Genomic DNA, 20066 nt, shown 5'->3' with positions numbered 1-20066 from the left:
AGCAACAACAGCTAAAAAGCAAAATGGATGAGCAAGAACAACAGCTGAGGAGGAAAAGAGAGGAGCTTGACTTGAAATCCGACCTTGCTGCATCCAATGCAAAGCTGGCAGTACTGCAGGTGTGGGAAACAAAAAGTTATTCTTCCAAAGGCTCAGATGGTATGAATTCCTATTTTGAAAAAGGAAAAAAGAAAGAGGACTCTGTCGTTGTCCTAAACCCCATGGTGAAGGAGTATGAGCCTACATGCAGGCCTGTGCAACAAATTCACTGGGCACAATCATCATTACCACCAGACAATCATACATCAATGGACTTAAGGCCAAAACAACCTGTGCAATTGTTAGGAAACATCATAGCAACATCACAGCATGCACAGTGCCAGCCTACAGTTGCTCAGTCAAACGATGGACCAAGACAACATGGTAGTCATCAAAATCTTCCTGACGACATAATTAATATCATGAGCAGACAAAATGAAATTACTGCTGCTCTGGTGCAACAACAGCATTACTTGTCTCTACCACCGAGAGATATTCCTACCTTTGAAGGACACCCTCTCACATACAGGTCATTCATAAAGGCATTCGAGCAAGGAGTGGAAGGAAAGGCAAGCAATGCTGATTGTCTATACTATCTGGAACAATATACGAGAGGACAGCCGCGAGAGTTGGTGCGTAGCTGCCAGCATATGGATCCTGAGAGTGGCTATGGATGGGCTAAGGGTCTTCTACAAGAACATTTTGGGAACCACTATACGATTGCAACTGCTTATATGGAGAAAGCTTTGGCCTGGCCATCAATTAAACCTGAAGATGTGGATGCACTCCAAGCCTATTCATTGTTTGTGCGTGGTTGCTGCAATGCTATGGAGGATCTCCAGTACTTACAAGAACTTGATATGCCAGTTAACATGAGGGCCATTATTTCCAAACTACCATTTAAAATGAGAGATCAGTGGAGAGCAAGAGCTCATGATGCAATGGAAAGAACAAATGACAGAGCACACATCAAAGACCTAGTGTCGTTTGTTGAACGCCATGTGAGAATTCTGTCAGACCCATTGTTTGGTAATATACAGGACTCCGGGTTTGGAGCTGCAGGGTCAAAGACTTTAACCAGGTTTACCTCACAGCCTAGGAGCAGAGTTAAGGAAAGTATTTTTGCCACTACAATAGCTTCTACAAACGTCACTGAAAGAATTAAAGAAGAAACAAAAATGGAAAAAGCTGGATGCCTCTGCTGTTCTCGTGGGCATTCATTGGACGAATGTAAGGAGCTCATTGGAAAAGGACACAAAGACAAAATTCAATTTTTGCGTGAAAAAGGAGTTTGTTTCGCATGTTTATGCGAGGGTCACATGAGCCGTTACTGCGAGAGGCGCATGATATGCAAGATCTGTGGTCAAACTCACCCTACCTTGCTTCATATAAAAAGGCAACCAGCTATGGACCAGCAAGAGGAACCTTCCAATGAACACCCTGCTATAGTTACAACATGTGGACATACAGGGGCCGGTAGGGACCAGTGCGCTTTGTCTATCCTTCCTGTGAGGGTGAAAGCTTCAAAGGGAAATAACATCATAACCACATACGCCTTTCTGGATCCCGGCAGCTCAGGCACCCTTTGTTCGGAAAATCTAATGAAGAAACTGAATGCTGCGGGCAACAAAATCAGGTTCCTGTTACACACAATGGGGCAAGAAAAAGTGAAGACTGCTTATTGCTTAGCTGGGTTGGAGGTTGCTGGGCTTGACAGCAGTGATTTCTATGCACTTCCAGATGTTCTCACACAGGAGAAGATCCCAGTGACTGCCGATGACATAGTGACACAGGAAGATCTGTCTCAGTGGCCATACCTAGAAAAGGTACACATCCCAAGCATCAAGGCAAATGTTGATCTACTGATTGGAACTAATGCTCCAAGGTTATTGGAACCATGGCAGGTTGTCAACAGCTGTGGGAATGGCCCATATGCTATTAGAACTGTGCTAGGATGGTCAGTAAATGGTCCACTAAATGGAAACTGTGGCACCATGGAGGAAACATTTCCCTCTGCTACCGTTAACAGGATTGCTGTGCATAAACTGGAGGAAATGCTGGCTGCTCAGTACAACCATGACTTCAACGACAAGAATCTGGAGGACAAACAAATGTCAAGAGAAGAAATTAGGTTCTTGGAAATTGTCAGCCATTCAGCAAAGCTGGTTGACGGGCATTACAGCCTGAAATTGCCTTTTAGGAAAGAGCAGCTCATGCTCCCAAATAATTTGTTGGTGGCCAAGCAAAGGATTTTGGGACTCAAGAGAAGGTTTGAGAAGGATGAGCAGTTTCATCAGGAGTATGCAAGCTTCCTTACTGACGTCATTGACAGAGGTTATGCAGAGAAAATACCTCAGCACCAGTTGCGTTGTGAAGAAGGAAAGGTTTGGTATATCCCCCATCATGGCGTCTACCATCCTAGCAAAAAAACCCTGCGAGTGGTGTTTGGCTTTGATGGGAGATATCCAACAGATGTTTTATCAGGTAAATGTTGCAGAAACAGACAAAAACTTCCTCCGTTTCTTGTGGTGGCCTGAGGGTGACCTAAGCCAAGAAATTGCAGAGCACAGGATGACGGTCCACCTGTTTGGGGCAGTTTCATCCCCCAGCTGCGCTTGCTACGCACTCAGGAAGACGGCAGAAGACAATCAGGCGTCATTCCCTGCTGAGGTGATTAAGACAGTCAGGCAAAACTTCTGTCGATGATTGCTTGAAAAGCACATCTTCCGAAGAAGAAGCCATTCAGGCAATTAAAGATCTCACAGCTCTCTGTCAAAAGGGAGGATTCCATCTGACTAAGTGGGTCAGTGACAGCAGGACGGTGCTGCGGACAGTGCCAGAGGAACACAGAGCAAAGGACTTAAAGGCATTGGACTTGGATAGAGACAATCTTCCCTTGGAGAAAGCCCTTGGTCTCCAGTGGTGCATCGAGAGGGACTCCTTTCAGTTCAGGACGCTGGTGAAAAACGGTCCTGAAACTAGACGTGGCATGCTGTCCATGCTTAGTTCAGTGTACGATCCTTTGGGGTTTATTGCACCAGTCACATTGCCTGGCAAAATCTTGTTGCAGGAGCTATGCAGGAGGAACTCTGGATGGGATGACAGCGTACCAGGTGACATACTGCAGCAGTGGACTAAGTGGCTGGAAGAGCTTAGCAGGTTGTCAGAATTTAATATCAGAAGGTGCATCAAGCCAACAGAGTTTGGACAGCCTACACTTGCCCAGCTGCATCACTTCTCCGATGCAAATGAAGGAGGATACGGCATCGTTAGTTACGTAAGGTTGGAGAATAACAGGAACGAGGTTCACTTGGCATTCCTGCTTGGCAAAGCGCGGGTAACACCAATAAAGCCGATCACCATTCCACGTTTGGAGCTTACTGCCGCAGTTCTTGCTGCTCGTGTAGACAGATTGTTGAGAGCGGAGCTGCAGTTGCAGTTGGAAGACTCATGCTTCTGGACTGATAGTACTTCAGTACTGAAGTACATAAGGAATGAGGACCGGCGCTTTCATACCTTTGTAGCAAACAGGGTGACAACTATCAGAGACGCTACAAAGGTGTCACAGTGGAAGTATGTGAACACAAAAGATAACCCAGCTGACGACGCATCCAGAGGTATGAAAGTCGAAGATCTACTGGCTCGCAGCAGGTGGATTGAAGGGCCCAACTTTCTTTGGAAGCCAGAAAGGTATTGGCCAGAAAATATAATAGAAATTAGGGCCCGACCGATATTGATTTTTGAGTGCCGATGCCGATTATTTTCAGAGAAAAATTACGATTACGATGTAATCGGCCGATAAAAAATAACAACAACATATAAAACGTAGTTTTTGATACCTTAAATATACTTTAAACACTTTTGACGAATATGTGAATTGAATGCAGAATCTTTGAGTGTTTTTGAATACATTTACAGTAGGGATGGGCACGAGTAGTAAATTCCAAACTCGAGTGATCGAAGGAATTCCTCGAGGATCAATCGAGTACTCGTTAAATCAAATCTATTTTTAGAATGCAACGCATCTGCAGCAGGAATAGGCCTGATGATGAACGGCAATATTACCAACCAAACATGTAGGCCTAATGCTTATTATCTATCAAAACAGTCAGAGTTATCAGAGTATTCATTATTTATTTTTGCAAACGTTCAAAACACATTTCCCTTACAAAAATAAATATGTCTCACAATTTAAATCACGTCGAACCAAGGCCTGTAACAGTTAAAAAAAAACGAAACAAGTAGCCTAACCATTGCAAATAAATGCTTAAAGCTGCAAATAAAACGGCAGCAAATGGACTATGGAAATACTCAGCGTTGTGATCTTCTCTACACGCCCGGGATTACAGCTGCGTCTTGCGGCGGTGAAAATATAGCCGACACACTTTCACTTTCACCGTTGCTGCGGGTCTGCTTTCCCGAACTCACTGTTGTGTTTCAGGAGCATATGTTGCCGCATAGTACTTTCTGGTAGCTCGATTTCGCTTGGCATATTTTACATTTCACCTTATGATCTCCTATTTCTTTAAAGTATTTCAATTCTTCGCTGCGGTTTGCTTTAACCGCCATCTCTTAACTTTTTGAATTCTGGCGTGCCTGCACACGCCATAGAAATGGATGCATTTAATTTTCTTTGTGCCCACGTCATGCGTTAGTGGCGCCGACAGAAAATGTATACATTTGCTTCAGAAAACTTTGTTTGTGTGTGTATATGCAAACTCGAGTTTGCCTGTCCACCAACCGAGTTCATTTGTAACGAGTAGTACTCGAGTAATCGATTCCTCACGCCCATCCCTAATTTACAGTCAAAAATGAGTGCAATGTAAAATGTAAAATAAATAACTAACTCCCAATGTGCTGCGCTCGTGAGCAGTGACTAACACGTGCGTGCTGAGCAGTATGGTCTCACCGTTAGAGTCTACAGTATAACAAATTAACATGGCCTTGGACCTAAAGAAAAACAGGCACAACATGCTCAAACAACGCGTCTTGTGTACATTGGTGAGGTGAGCGCGCAGCTGCCTGAGCGAGCGTGCTTTCATGTTGTACGGTAAAATTCAATCTCCTCTTTTTTACTCCAGCTAAAGTTGTTAGTTAGCAAGGCGAGTAGGAGCACAATCTGCAGGATACTAATCGCAATAACATTTATAAAAATAATAATAATAATCGGTTGTAATCGGCGTCTTTTTGGCCGATGCCGATTATTTTCAAAAAGGCTATAATCGGCCGATTAAATCGGCAGGCCGATAAATCGGTCGGGCCCTAATAGAAATCAGCATCCCACTGGACGACCCTGAAGTTAAGAAAGACTTCACGGTGAATGCTGTTATCACCAAGGAATCAACGAATGCGACTGACCAACTAATTACATACTTCTCAGATTGGAGGAAGCTCAAGGTTGCAGTTGCCTGGTTCCGGAAGGTGCAAAGTACCCTCTTGAAATTAAGCCAAAGGAGAAAGGAGCTGCAGGCCTCTGATGCAAACAACCAACCCGCTCATGTACAGTTGGAGATGAGGAAGGCAAGAGGTGCAGTTGGGGACCAGAGCATAACGTCGGAGGATCTTGTGGAGGCAGAGATTGTGATTGTTCGCTTCGCTCAGCAGCAGCGGTTTAAGGCGGAAATTGATGCACCCTCATCAGGAAAGTTGGCAGTCCGCAAAGAAAGTCCTATTTACAAACTGGATCCTTGTCTGGAGAACGACCTGCTTCGAGTTGGAGGAAGGCTCAGTAGGGCAGCTCTGCCAGAAGAAGTCAAGCATCCACTCATCCTCACTAAAGACCAGCATATTTCGACTCTTATTCTCAGGCATATCCACCAGCAACTGGGTCATAGTGGTAGAAACCACACACTATCCAAACTCAGGAGGAAATACTGGATCACAAAGGCTCCTTCAGCAATAAGAAAGGTCATAAATGATTGTTGGACGTGCAGACTCCACGCTGCAAGAGTAGGTGAACAAAAAATGGCAGACCTGCCTTTAGAAAGGACTTTGCCTGACCTACCTCCTTTCACAAGTGTTGGTGTAGACTTCCTATGCCCTATCGAGGTGAAGAGAGGAAGAAGCCTCTGTAAACTCTACGGGGTGATTTTTACCTGTTTGGCAAGTAGAGCTGTGCACCTGGAGGTTGCAAACTCGCTGGATACTGATGCGTGCATTAATGCTTCGCGGCGCTTCATAAGTAGAAGAGGCCAAGTTTCTCATATGCTATCCGACAATGGTACCAATTTCATTGGAGCAAATACAGAACTGAAGGAGGCTCACGCTGCACTTAATCATGAACAGATTCAAAGACCTCTCATTCCAGCAGGAGTGGACTGGAAATTCAATCCTCCAGGGGCATCTCATTTTGGCGGAATTTGGGAGCGCATGATTCGTACAATAAGGCGTGTTCTCAAATCTGTATTGCACCAGCAGCAATTGGACGACGACGGCCTCCACACGGTTCTCTGTGAAGTTGAGGCCATAGTAAATGACCGGCCCATCACCCAGCTGTCCGAGGATCCCAATGATCTTGAACCTCTCACACCAAACCATATCCTCCTCCTGAAAGGCAAACCTGCATTACCACCTGGGGTGTTTGTGAAACAAGACCTGTATGCAAAGAGATATATATAAAATATAAATATATATCTGATCTGTTCTGGAAACGTTGGGTTCAAGAGTACCTCCCTCTGCTGCAAGAACGGCAAAAATGGAACAGAGAAAAAAGGAACTTGGTGCCAGGAGACATTGTCATAGTCATGGATTCGGCTGCACCTCGTGGCTCTTGGCTGCTCGGACGAGTAGTCTTAAGACGAAGTCTTTTAGTACGGTCCGTTCATCTTAAGACGAAGTTTAACACTGTGGTAAGACCAGTGACCAAATTGTGTCTGTTAAACGCAGCTCAAGATATCTGATGATAATGCAGTAATGCATGACTGGTATTAATGGCTCTTTGTTGTTTTGGTTTAAATGTTAGCTCCATCCGTCGCTTGCATTTAGGGGCCGGAGTGTAAGAGCCATTTTCCTGTTTTTCAGTTATGTTGTAATGTCTGTGTTGACCACTGAGTGGTGTTGCAGTATTGCGGGTACAGGTGTAAAAGGGACGTCATTTGGGGTACCTCTGTTGTTTGACCCCGGAAGGGCATACGGTTTTTGACCGCAAGAAATACAATGTTGTTGTTATGTCACTGAGGATCTATGAATGCATTCCGTATTCCCATGCAATTGGTGTCACGTTTGGAGGAAATAAACGGGTTGTAAACCGGAGACGATCGCACGGATCAATCATTGCTTCACGTAGCTGCATAGTAGGCTAATGGAAACATCAACACAGCGCGTCAACCAGGTCACCCGGGAGTCAAACCACACGGAGCACACCCATTGGATGTGGCTCGTATATACGCTATAACATAACATAGAAATACTAATGATAAGGATATTTATTTTGTTTTTTAAAATGGACGTTCACGTTAACCAGATAACTTCTAACAATGAAAGCTATAGGCTGCATTAATCAGACAAATGGTAGGAAAATGTGTTTTTTACCTTGTAGTCCTACAAACCAATCCATGAGATACAGAGCAGAGAGAAATAAAGACCATGAATACATGTTAGATATTGTTACCCTGCCTCATTAGGCAGGATGAGGAAATGAGGGAACGGCATCGAACCAGAGGGGTAGATTAAGATTAGAGGGGGGGGGGGGGGGGGGGACTTTCCTCATAGACGCAACAACTCCTACGTCAGGTGTGGGTCTTCTTCTTCAGCACAAATGAATGTATTACACTATTATTATTATTACAATTTAGCAGTATAAGCGAATGGGACAGACACACACAAAAGCAAAAACAAACACCCAGTTTGAGGAGAAAAGTAAGCTTTTGTACGGCGGTTCGGGCAGTTCAGAGGAACGGGTTTTGACGATGGGATCTTGTGGGTAGGCAAAGACCGAGTGGCAGCCATGGCCGCCTTTCTGTGAAGCCCTTGTCGAAGCGGCTAACATGTAGTCCTTCAAACGGTCGGTTGGGGGTTGGCAGTGGTTGGAAGAAGATCTGACTTTGAAAATATACACGGTTGTACAGTAAACCTGGTTTAAACACATAACAGTTGTGTGTAAACCAATGGGTGATGTCATGGCAATACTTCTACATTTTTACAGTCTATAATCTGTACCAACCGGGGTATTTGTTTGGTTTAGTAAAACTTGGCTCGAAGGCAGCGACTTGCTGACAGTTGCCCAGTTTTTGTTTAAAAGTAATGCCAAAGAGAGCCTTGTCAGGTGTCATAGGCCCAGAGGGAACATCATCATGCTTTAGTGTTTCCTACCGACCCCTGGTGGACGAACATCGGAGCTTCTTTGTGAGCTGGCCTTTGAATGCAGTCGGTTGATTTAATGAGGAGGATCAGTCGTTTGGTTGAAAAAATGATCAGTCATATTTATTAGTATTTCATAGGTCGATTAATCAAAGATGACAGAACTGAACCACCTGACTTTACAGTGCAAAGAAAATATGTTTAAACCCTTAAGAAGGACAGAAAGCACAGGCGAAGTATCTAAGATGCTCATTAACTAGGTAGCCTAGTGTAAGGGCCGTCAGATTCTCCTAGCACGCAGGTTTTATTTTCCTAAGTCCTCCATTGCATCTTTCCTTGACCTCATGTTGTTTTCGATCGAGGTCAAGGAAGGAAGTGATGAGGAAAGGACATAGAACATACTTTTGTTGTATATTCAACCAGAGCCACAGATAAGCATTGATGTAGGATTGACTATATAACACATTCAACAATGTTGGTTTGCAACTACACAATGGAATTACACACTCAACAATCCTCTTTCACATCCGGGCACAGATCTACAGCCATGGCATTATTATTTTACACCTATTTTATACCTATTTAACCTCTGTAACATATTTTACACCTATAAAACCAGTAGCGTGGTAAAGGGGTCAAAGATGATGATGCTTTACGTTGTGTTTTTGGTGTTTTTTTGTGTCTCACATTCCAAGACAGTATTTGGGTATAAGGTTATTTGATTGCACTCTTTGTTAGCTATAGCAGCCTATTAATATAATAGCTAATATATCTGTATTAGATATTATATTAACAGGCTGTGTGTATATATTAGTGCTGTCAGTTTAAAACCACCTGGGCATCATTCAGGTCCCAGTCATCTTCACAAACTGTGCCCCATTGGCCCTGGAGGAAGACCTCCACCCTGCCTGAACAGAAGTTGACCGAGAGACCGTTGACCTGTCTCACTGGAGAGGCAGCTATGACAAAAGGAAAACATTTGACTACGGGTTATTGAATGAGGACAACTTCAAACACAAAAAGCACATTTTCATCACATGCCTATTTATTTGATAGTAAAAAAAAGCCATAGATCTAGTATCATGCAATTTTAGGAAGAGACAAAGAAGATTATGCATAGCCACATGTTCATGGATGTATTACCTTCACAGACAATTCCAGCGTCTTCATGGTGACCACAGTCGTGGGTTCACAGTCCCCTGAATGGGAAGGAGATGCCCTGTCTAGGAGGGCTTCCTGTAGCCAGTTCTATAAAAACAGGCAGAGACAGGGCGAGGTAGAGGATTCTACTCAGGCTTCTGATGACGGCTCCCAGCATGTAGGGAGTGGGTCTAGGGCAGGCTCAGAAGCATTGTTGAGCATTGTTGCTCATTGTGGCACCAGAGGTGTTGAGGCCGAATGCTCGCTGTGCAAGGCCACAGTGTCGCATCACTGATGACCTATTAACGAAGTGCTTTGACACAGCGGCATGTATGGGCTGTATCGGGAACTCCTTGTCCCATTTGATACTTGCCATGTCTCAGTCCTTGCAATCAGTGCGGATACTTCAGCACAGAGTCTAAGTGACACGTCTTTGCAGGCGTTTGCCTTCATGACCAGGGAGCTTGGTAGGCTGATGTCGTCGCTTACGCTGGCTCGCCGCCCGGTATTGCTGGCCCAGTCCCCGTTATCAGAGCCATGCCGGAGTTCCCTCCGCACTCTCCCCGTAGTTCCGGGAGAGCTGTTTGGCCCAGCAGCACAACAGGCCTTGGATCGTGGCATCCAGGCTAACCAGACACGGCAGCAGTTTGCTAGCCTTCGGCGAGCTACATCCCTACCGAGACAGCAGCCTCCACAAGGTTATGGCACCAATCGTGCTCTGCCGCCAGCGCGTCCTAGTGGTTATCCCAGGACCTCACCAGCTCCTGAGCGACCCTATCAAACCCGTCGGGCTCCCACAAGGCCTGCACCCCAGGCACAGAGAGGTCGGGGGTCGGGGTTCCAGGCCCCCAAGAGGGGGCAGGTACTGACGGCTCAGGGCCGGGCGTCGGGCGCTTCACCCAGCAGCACCTCATCTGCTGGGGTAGTTGCACTACAGACCCTTGGGTGGTGGCCACGCTTTCCCAGGGGTACAATCTCCAATTCCGACGCCGGCCCCCAGTTTTCAGGGGGATCAGAATGACTACAGTCAGCGGCGACAGGCCCTCAGCCAGGAGGTATCCACCCTCCTGGAGAAGAAGGCCATTGAGATCGTAGATCCTCAGAACCAGCAAGGTGGGTTTTACTCAGTGTATTTTTTTGTTCCATAAAAAAGACGGTGGGTTTCGCCCTGTACTGGGCTTATGAGGGCTGAACAGTTTTCTAAAAGTATTGCCTTTTCAAATGCTAAAGAAAGCGGAAGTGCTCCAGGCCGTCGCACGGCAGAGCTAGTTCACATCAATAGATTTAAAGGATGCATATTTTCACGTCCCGATAGCACCACATCACAGGCCATAACTGCGCTTCGCATTCGAAGGGCGGGCCTACCAGTACAGGGTCCTCCCATTTGAGTTATCACTAGCCCCACGGATCTTCACAAGGTGCATGCGGGCAGCGCTCGCACCAATGCAAGCCGAATGCAAATCCTCTCTTATCTGGACGATTGGCTTATTTGCGCTCCAACCCGGGAACGGGCAGAGCAGGACACCACAGCCCTCCTAGGCCATGTGGAAAGGTTGGGCAAAAGTTGTCTATTTCCCAGCTAACATGTACTGTTCCTTGGCATAACCCTGGACTCCGTCCAAATGCTTGCCTTCCCGTCTCCGCGGCGGGTAGAGGCCATACTCAAAATCCTCCTGCATTATCGGGAGGACAGGATGGAAAGGTACAACCTTTTTCTCAGGCTGTTGGGAATGTTGACGTCAGTAGCGTCAATAGTGCCACCGGGCCTCCTCCACTTGCGGCCGTTCCAAGTTTGGACCAATGGCCTCCACTTCGAGCCGAGGTTGCATGGATCCAGGAAGGTCAGGGTGTCCAGTCAATGCCTCCTGGCATTACAACCCTGGAGACGCAGGGCATATCTTGCCAAAGGTGTCCCACTAGGTTCGATCCCCTCACGCCGCGAGGTGGTGGTGATCGATGCTTCGCTCTCTGGCTGGGGGGCAGTGTGGCAGCACAGGGCGGTGACGCCGGTGAGAGGGCTCTGGAGTGCGCAGTACAGGGCACAGCACATAAATGTGCTCGAGCTCCATGCTATTTATTTAGCGCTTCGCAAATTACTGCCATATTTGAGGGGTAGACATGTTCTGGTACGATGTTACAACAAGCCAGCTGTCTACAATGTGAACCACCAAGGGGGCACAAGGTCGGCTCAGTCATTACAGGTTGCACAGCAACTTCTTGCATGGGCTCTTTCACGCCAGAAACCTCCGTCAGGGGAGTGGCGTCTCCACCCAGAGGTAGTAGAGGCAATGTGGAGCAAATATGGCACAGGAGAGGTGGACCTGTTTGCTTCAGAGTCCACAACACATTGCCCTCTTTGGTTCTCTCTGTCAGAGACAGTGTCCGATGGGATAGGATGCCTGGCCCATCCATGGCCACGTCAACTCCTTTATGCCTCCCCGCCATTTCCACTGATAGGGTTAACTCTACACAGAGCTCAGAAGGGGAACCCCAGACTCCTGCTGGTTGCCCTAAACTGGGAGACCTGGGTTTCCAGTAATGTACAGGCTGCTGGATGGAGATCCATGGTGCCTGCCGAAGAGGCGGGACCTGCTCTCACAGATGGGGGGCCACATCTGGCAGCCCAGACCAGAGTGCCTGCAGCTATGGGTTTGGCCCTTGAGGGGCCTGATACACTTATAATGGAATGTGACCAGGAGGTAGTTCAAACCATCATAGACACATTAAGGTTGATAGCCAGAAGATGGGGTCTCATTCTCTGGTGACCCGATTTCTTAAAGGAGCCCAGCGGAGGAACCCCCCGCGGGCTGTCAAGGCTCCCTCATGGGACCTACCTCTGGTACTTGGAGCCCTCCGCCTCCCCCCGTTTGAGGGGCCACTGAAATGTGCCTTTTACTTTCATAATGTTCGCTCGGTGAATGTGAAGGATGTTTGGTTTGATAGTTATGACGAAGAGTGAAGGCTCCGTTCACTTGCATGGACAGAGTCTCTGGTTGCTCAGCAACCTCAACGTCTTGGCGGACTATATCTCTGCTGATCAACACTACGAATGCTGGAAACACACCAGACACACCATGTGAAGTTATTTAACCCGATTATTGTTATTTATATCCGAGATTATTTAATCTAACCCGATCTAAACTCTATCATGCACCCAAACACGGCGGCGTTTGGGTTTCCTACCTCGGACTCCAGCGCAGCCACGGCCGACAACTATCTTTATTCTGGGTGGAAATAGTAACATAGTTACGCCATTAAATGCGTTTATGGAAAAAATTTTAGCGAGAAATGTGCATTTTACTTTCATAATGTTCACTCGGTGAATGTGAAGGATGTTTGGTTTGATAGTTATGACGAAGAGGGAACGCTCCATTCACTTGCATGGACATGGACTCATCTAGCTGCGTTGGCGCGTTGACACGTTGGAAGCGTTGAACCACCACACACTGATCAAGCGTCAGGTTAGGCGCGTGACTCGCGTTATCCAACGCGAGTAACGCGGTTGGTGTAGCCGTACCATAAGTCCACAACTAACCACAAGGCCTTGATCATAACCATGCAGTATGCCGAAGCCGAAAAGGACACACGCATAGTCGCACACACTCATCTTATGCAAAACAATCCGTTTTATCATCAACATTCAGTCACTGCAAAGATTTAAAGACTAGCTTCTTACCATAAGTTAGAATGGACCCAAAGTATGTGATTGATACTGTCTGGTTCGGCTTTCGCATGCTATAGCATTTTAGTATGACTTCTCAACATTACGTCTTTCTTGTGTTAGGCGCACATAGCTAATTTGCATACGTGCACAGGATTGGCTGGCTCCGCAAGACAAATAATAGAACATATGTGTGGTCTTGTAGCCTAGGCTATACTGTGTGAGCCGAATCACCTAAATGAATTCCCGACGTGTAGTTTGGTATTAATAAAGACTTGACTAGGTTATGTATCTATCTAGGGCTGGCTATTAGTCAACAATTATTCGCCGAAGGCAAAGTGAATAGCGGGGAATAGCCCCCAAGACCGAAGGTTTATTTGTTGTTATCAGCTGACATTTTGCGATGACACAATATAGACTTTGATGTCAATCCTGGGATAGGCCTATTGCCCAATATCCCGAGAAAGCGAACCAATCAAATCGCGCCTTAGGAGGTTCACGTGTAGCATATAACTATAGATAATATCTATGTATTTATCTATGAAACACATCCTTCCACACACACACAGTTCAAACACATACTCTTCTTTGACATTAGAACAGCCTAAATGTGGCATGCAACAGCATTTTCTGTTTTGGTAAACGCATTACTCCTCTCTGCACTGCAACTGTTAAAAGATGTTAACAGAGAATTTGGTTTTAATCATTTTATTGCTGTAGGCCTATTTACATCTATTCGAATGAAGGTGTGTGTGTATACACACCAAAACGATTTTCTTTAAATGAGAGACTGTTGCATTTAATTAATTTTTTTGTTTGCAATGCATAGTTAAAAAGATTGAGACTAATAAAAACAAGTTTTAATAAAGCGACTTCAGGTTGTGTATAGCTAGTGTGTTTTGGAAAAGTAACTAGTAAAGTTATTAGTAAAGTGACCAATTACTTTTGAAAATAAGTAATCAGTAAAGTAACTGGATTACTTTCTTGGATAAGTAATCAGTAACTAATTACCTTTTCCAAGTAACTTGACCAACACTGCGTGTGAGTGAGCTTCATGCATTGTCAGTTAGTGAACAGTGCATACGCTGGAACTCAGACAGCACAGGGGCGGCACTGTGGCCTTACCCATTATTTTTTTCCAAAGAGACTGCCATCGGCCCACTTTAATCAGGTCATAGAGCTAGCAACTTATGGCCCCTCACACCCACCGGATGAGGAAGCTAGTTCAGCAGAACTACTCTGCCCGGTGACAGCCGTGAGATGTTACATACAGGAAGCTGCTGGTGTTTGCCAGTCTGATGGCCTGTTTGTCTGCTACGGGGGCCCGAGGAAGGGGCAAGCGCTGTCCAGACAGAGGCTTTCCAAGTGGGTGGTGGAGGTAATTGAGGAGGAGTACAAGTCAAGAGGACTGCCTTTGCCTCTTAAGATCAGAGGCCATTCCACCAGGAGTGTCTCCACCTCCTGGGCAGCACTACGAGGAGTGCCTCTAAGTGAGATTTGTGCAGCGGCCTCCTGGGCTTCAGCGTGCACCTTTGCCCGATTTTACAGGGTCAATGTTGCTGCTCACCACGCAGTGGCTGCAGCTGTTTTTCACCCTCAGGCCCTTCCGGTGGGTACCGGATTCCTTGTGACTACGTTGGTAATAGTCATCGAGTGTTAAGCACTGCCTCTGGCGGTCAGTAAGAATGAAATAGAACGAGAGTTAAGTATGTAACTATGAATTCTGGATGGCCGCAAGAGTTCTATGTCACTCGGAATCTTGCGAGAAGATTCTGAAGCACATCTTGGAGAGTGACGTGGGCTTATATAGACGGGTGCTCCGACGTCATCCCCGGTGACTTTTTTGATATTAAATACTCGACATGCGCATGCGCGATGTATAGCATCCAGTGTCAAGCACTACCTCTGGCGGTCATCCAGAATTCAAAGAACCGTAGTTACATACTTAAATCTCTTTTTACCTCGAAAGACTACAAACCATTAAATGAGACATAGAGCAGAGACACAGGAAACAGCACGCACCATGGGTGTTGTTATTAAGTGGCGTAGGGGAGGCAGGGGATACATCTGCCTCAATATTTAGAAAACATCCAGTTGTGTGAAAGAAGCATAGGACCAAAGCGTAGTGCTTCTATTATGAAAAACCGCTATGACGTTTCCAATAGGTTCAACAATTTCTCTGACAGGGGCAAGCCTTTGTCTTCAACACTGGCAACTTTTTTTAATCAGTAAAAATTACACCCACCCACACACTCTCCAATAGATGTGATCAATGTTTTAATCGGTTATGGATGGCCCAGATATGTTACATTATTGTTATCATTCAGCTTCAATAACATTCAGATGTGCATGATTCCTAAAATCAATCCAAAACACAGATATGTGCGATATGTTTTGAATGTGTAAAATAATGAAATGAGAAAATGTTCTGCAAAATAAGATAATATAGTAGAAATGCCAACTTTGGGAAGGTGTTGTTTACATGAAGTATAATATCTATATTTTAATATACTTTGAACTTGAAGGAATAAATAATGGTTGAACCTTTTTTTCCTGGCTATGCCCCATGTGTATAACTCTATGGGGACATGAATAGTCTCTCTCCTCTATCCATCCAGCTGCTCTTTCAATGTCTCCATTGCTGTGAATGGTTAAATAAATATGTAAAATATTCTTAATAAGTTGTCCTTACAAACAGCAACTCAAGTTGAAAAAAAATAAGCTATGAGTAGATAATCATGTTAGGGGTGTCAGAGTATCAGATGTTGTTGCTGCTCTGACCGGCTCCTTCCTGTCACTTCCTGTTGCTGCATAAGAAACCCAATGCGGTGTGAGAACTATCCGTACCACAACGGCTAATAGGAACACAACTTTTGTAAACTTGTTTGAGCTATTTTGATTGCATGCCATTACTTGCAAGTTGCTTCAGTTAAAAGGGTCTGCTGAAGATGCATCGGTGGAGAAACGTAATGGTGTATTCAGAGAGAATAATATATATATATATATATATATATATATATATATATATATATATATATATATATATATATATGACACATGCCGGCACCGGGGAAATTGTGAAAACTTTGCTGCAAAACATAGACTATGAATGCAATAGTCATGCATGGATCGAGATCTGTCTGTCAGAATTGGGGATCGAGCCCGGATCTGCGAATCCACAGTTCTACTCTGAACCCAGTTGACAAAAAGGGAAGGGTATAGACTCAAGTGCAGAGAGGGTTTAACTGAAAGGTTGTTTATTACAACAAAGTCTTTGGGCAAAAACAAAGAAGATCACAAATTCCAAAAAGAGGGCAAAATCCAAAAAGAGCAAAAAGTCCAACAGAGAAGGCAAAAGGAAAACTCAAAAACAGGTAGATAGATCCTCATCAAAAGACAAAAGTCCAAACGTCATACCAAAGGGGCAAATCCAAGTGGGTAATCCAGAGAGCAGGCAAGCGGTCAAAACACAGGGGATCAATAATAATTTCCAATACAAGACTTTAGCTTCGGTCAGAGTACGAACGTGGCACATCATAGACTAAGCACTAAACATAGGCATAATTAGGGCTTAAATACATGGCTTGATTGGTCATGTGACCGGAGCAATAAGACACAGGTGACAGGGCTAATTGGCAAAGCAAGGGAACAGAAAATACTTAAATAACACATTTACGGCCACTTGATGCCGCCAATGTCCGAAGTGCAAAAAACATTATTCAAAACCATGATACTGTCTATAGAGAAATAATAGATTATATAGATCTGCAACTACTATGTTCATTATGCTACTACAATTCAGAAGCGTATATGTATTTAGAACTATACAACTTCATGAAACATTCAATAATTGTGATAGGCTACATCACAAACTAAATGTAATTACGTATTCAGAAATCCTCTTTCATATCTACAACACATGAAACAAATATGGATGTTATTTTACACTTTTATAACCAGCATTGAGGCAAAAGGGTTAAAGGTGAGGACAGTTAAGCCTGAGAGGGAAGGCTCTTGAAAGGGCTCTGAAATGTAAGTGATATCTCATTCATCAATAGGTCATGAAGCATCGCATTTGGCTATTATATTTTAAAATTAAAACAATTCAGAAATTATTTGAACAATGAAAAGAGATAATGTTCTTGAAAATAAGTAAATAATAAAAAATAAAGCAGCAGTGCCAGCTTTGGGCAGATATGTCCCCAATATATTGTCTACATTACGTGAAATAATTTTATTAGATTTAGAATGAATGGTGGACAAAATGTGGCCTGCGTACCATAGGGGCCCATATAGATAACCTTTCATGGGGCACTAAGATCCTGTGCTACGCCCCTGTGCATAACAGGACTGCTGCCAGGGCCCAATCCAGAAAGTCAAATCTCCTCACCTTTATGCCACCTTTCCTTAACCTTTGTGGAAGTCATCGGGTGAAGGAGAGATGAAAAGCTGCTTCCTTTCGAACAGAGGAAGAGCCAGCCCTGTTTAAAATGAATTGTGCGGCGGCGAGTATTGCTGACCTCTAGCGTCGCTAGCGTGAAACTACAATTTTCCGAAGATGGACTACAACAAGCGCTCTTTCGATCCATCACTTCTTGTCGGATTGATTTCAATAAGGTCGTCGCCAACAGTGAGATTCACCCAGGTCGGACTTGCCCTAAAGGTAATCTTTTAGGCCACTTGAATCCCAATTCACAAGTAAAAAAAAAAGAGGCTTAACTTATTTTGAAATTCACTTTTAATATGCAAAGGGACAATGAAATCCAATAAAAATAGAATAACATTTTGTCAATTATTTTGAGTTCTTATATTTAAATTGAAATGCTATAGCGTCCCCCTGATTGCAATGCACTTCGCCACGCTCCGTGTGTTGCGAAATTCAAATTTCATTTCAATCCGCAGAAAGTATTGCAAAAAATGGTACTAAACATTTCAGCCAATTGCGTCTGGGCGGGAACTGCGTCACTTCCTCGTCAGACCAGCCTCCACGACCTAGCACTTGGCGCTTTCTTTTCTATACCTAGCATTGTACAAGGTTTGACTGGGTTGACGTATATAGTAATAACGTGAAAATGGCGGAAAAGACGGAAATAATATTAGTTGAGTAAGCTGAAGTTTGAAAGATAAAGACACAAGCGCAAAAGATTAGTTGGTTTGCGAAGGACTCGGGCTTCATGTTATTTTCGAAAAATGTTGGATGCCTCTCACATGCATTGGCCAATCACAACACCCGATGCATCGGGCCCTGTGCGACAAACACAACCTTGAGTAAAGTAGCCAAGTATAATCACAGGAATCAATCCTCTATACCACATATATGGGTTAACATAAAGATGTGACATGCACGACAACAATGGCAATCCCTTCTCCTAAGACAATAAGCATGCATTCAAATGAAAAAGCAACATAAGTGATTTTGGAATACATTCATAACGCAGGCAGTCTTTGATTGTAACATTAACGAGTTAACATTAACATACAAGTCATTCTAAGTAAAGTGAGAGGAAGAATGAAGGGCGCTCCTTTGTTCATTGTGGCTGTCATAAAGCCCTCCCCCTCTCTTCCTGTCAGGCTGAGGTGAGCCAGGAATAGAGGGGTTCACAGGTTTAAGGGGTCCACTTGGAGTCAGCCCAGTAACCGGGGTTCATCTCAGGGGCAGCAGAAGCTGTGGATGAGGGACATGTCGGTAACCCTCGGGATGTAGGCCTTCGTTGACTCTGCTTTTCCACACTTATTTCATTCATGTCGGCAAGATAATGCTGATACTTACTTTAAACCTACAGCCAATATCTCCCATAGAGCCTCCTAGGTGTTTATGGGGTTGAGTTCTATGTCAGTGGGCTCCAAAGGGAGAGGAGGGGGTCCTAACAGACTCACATTCAAAGAGATGGCGGCAGCTTGGTCACAGTTTGGACTCTGGGAAGAGAATGTGATGTATGTGCATTTTGTTGTTTAATTATCTTATAAACAACATTTTATCTTTTATTGATATGTTCAATATTTATAGTGGTTTAACGTTGAAATTTGGAAATTCGAAGGGTAGTTATCGGAGGTAAGAAATGTGAATAGCAACATATTTGGAGGGTATAATTTACTTACCTGTTCAGAATCAAGGTTTTCTGTATGATGCTCTATTGAAAAAATGGCACAGACACATAACATGTATGTATAAATCTCCATGAGAGTAAGGTTTTATTTAGTTCAAACTGGTGACTAATGTGACTTACTCTTTTTCCTCCAGCAATAAAGAATGACCAGAATGATGATGGGAATGACGAAGGCCGACCGACCAAGGTTAATTAATTTCCCATTGTTTTTGTTGTCAGGAATACCTGTCAACAGATAAAACAGGGGAAGGGATTCAACAGGGATGAGTCAGTGATCCATCAACCTCATCCAACCGGGACACTCTAACTTAAAAAAGGAACAGTAGGATGTCTTTCCTCTGTGACCAATTCTTTTTTCACTTGCCAAACAACCAAAGCAGTCACTGGTGAATGTGAATTCTTACTATTGCAATGCATAGATGGCAACAATTGACGGTGACCAGTCACAAGTCAGTAGGGTGCAATGAGGTGAGGGTCCCCAAGCGATTCAGAGTGAATCAGAGTCACAGCAAATGCCGTGATAGCGTTAAGCATTTGATAATTTTTGTGGAAATTAACCCAAAACTTCTCACACGTCTCAAGGGCGATGGCCACTATATAAAAACATAGTTACAATTCTCATATTATGAAGTGGAATTGTGAATTTGAATAGGTTTTTAAAGGGGTGATATTAGGCCACCACGTGTGAGTGTGAATAGCCATTAAAAGCTGTTTGAGATTCTGCCGGCTTTGAATGGCTAATCACACTCACACCTGGTGGCATAATATCACCCCCTTCAATTTACTAACATGTCCATAGAGAACTAGAACTGTTTCTCACT

General features: G+C 44.4%; 1 protein-coding gene across 1 annotated transcript in view; it reads right to left on the bottom strand.

Moving 5' to 3' along the window:
• Positions 1-17877: 17877 nt before the first annotated feature.
• The window catches only part of LOC130387152 (deleted in malignant brain tumors 1 protein-like), a 6095-nt gene continuing 3906 nt past the window's right edge, over positions 17878-20066 (bottom strand). The window contains exons 7-10 of the mRNA XM_056596149.1: positions 19366-19470; positions 19238-19269; positions 18909-19054; positions 17878-18803 (exon numbers count right to left, since the gene is read on the bottom strand). Of these exons, the coding sequence (XP_056452124.1) occupies positions 18944-19054; positions 19238-19269; positions 19366-19470 (248 nt within the window). The 3' untranslated portion in view covers positions 17878-18803; positions 18909-18943. The remainder of the gene's footprint in view (positions 18804-18908; positions 19055-19237; positions 19270-19365; positions 19471-20066) is intronic.

Source organism: Gadus chalcogrammus, chromosome 8 (assembly GCF_026213295.1).
Source record: "Gadus chalcogrammus isolate NIFS_2021 chromosome 8, NIFS_Gcha_1.0, whole genome shotgun sequence".
NCBI lineage: Eukaryota > Metazoa > Chordata > Actinopteri > Gadiformes > Gadidae > Gadus > Gadus chalcogrammus.
This window is presented reverse-complemented; position numbering and strand designations above follow the sequence as displayed.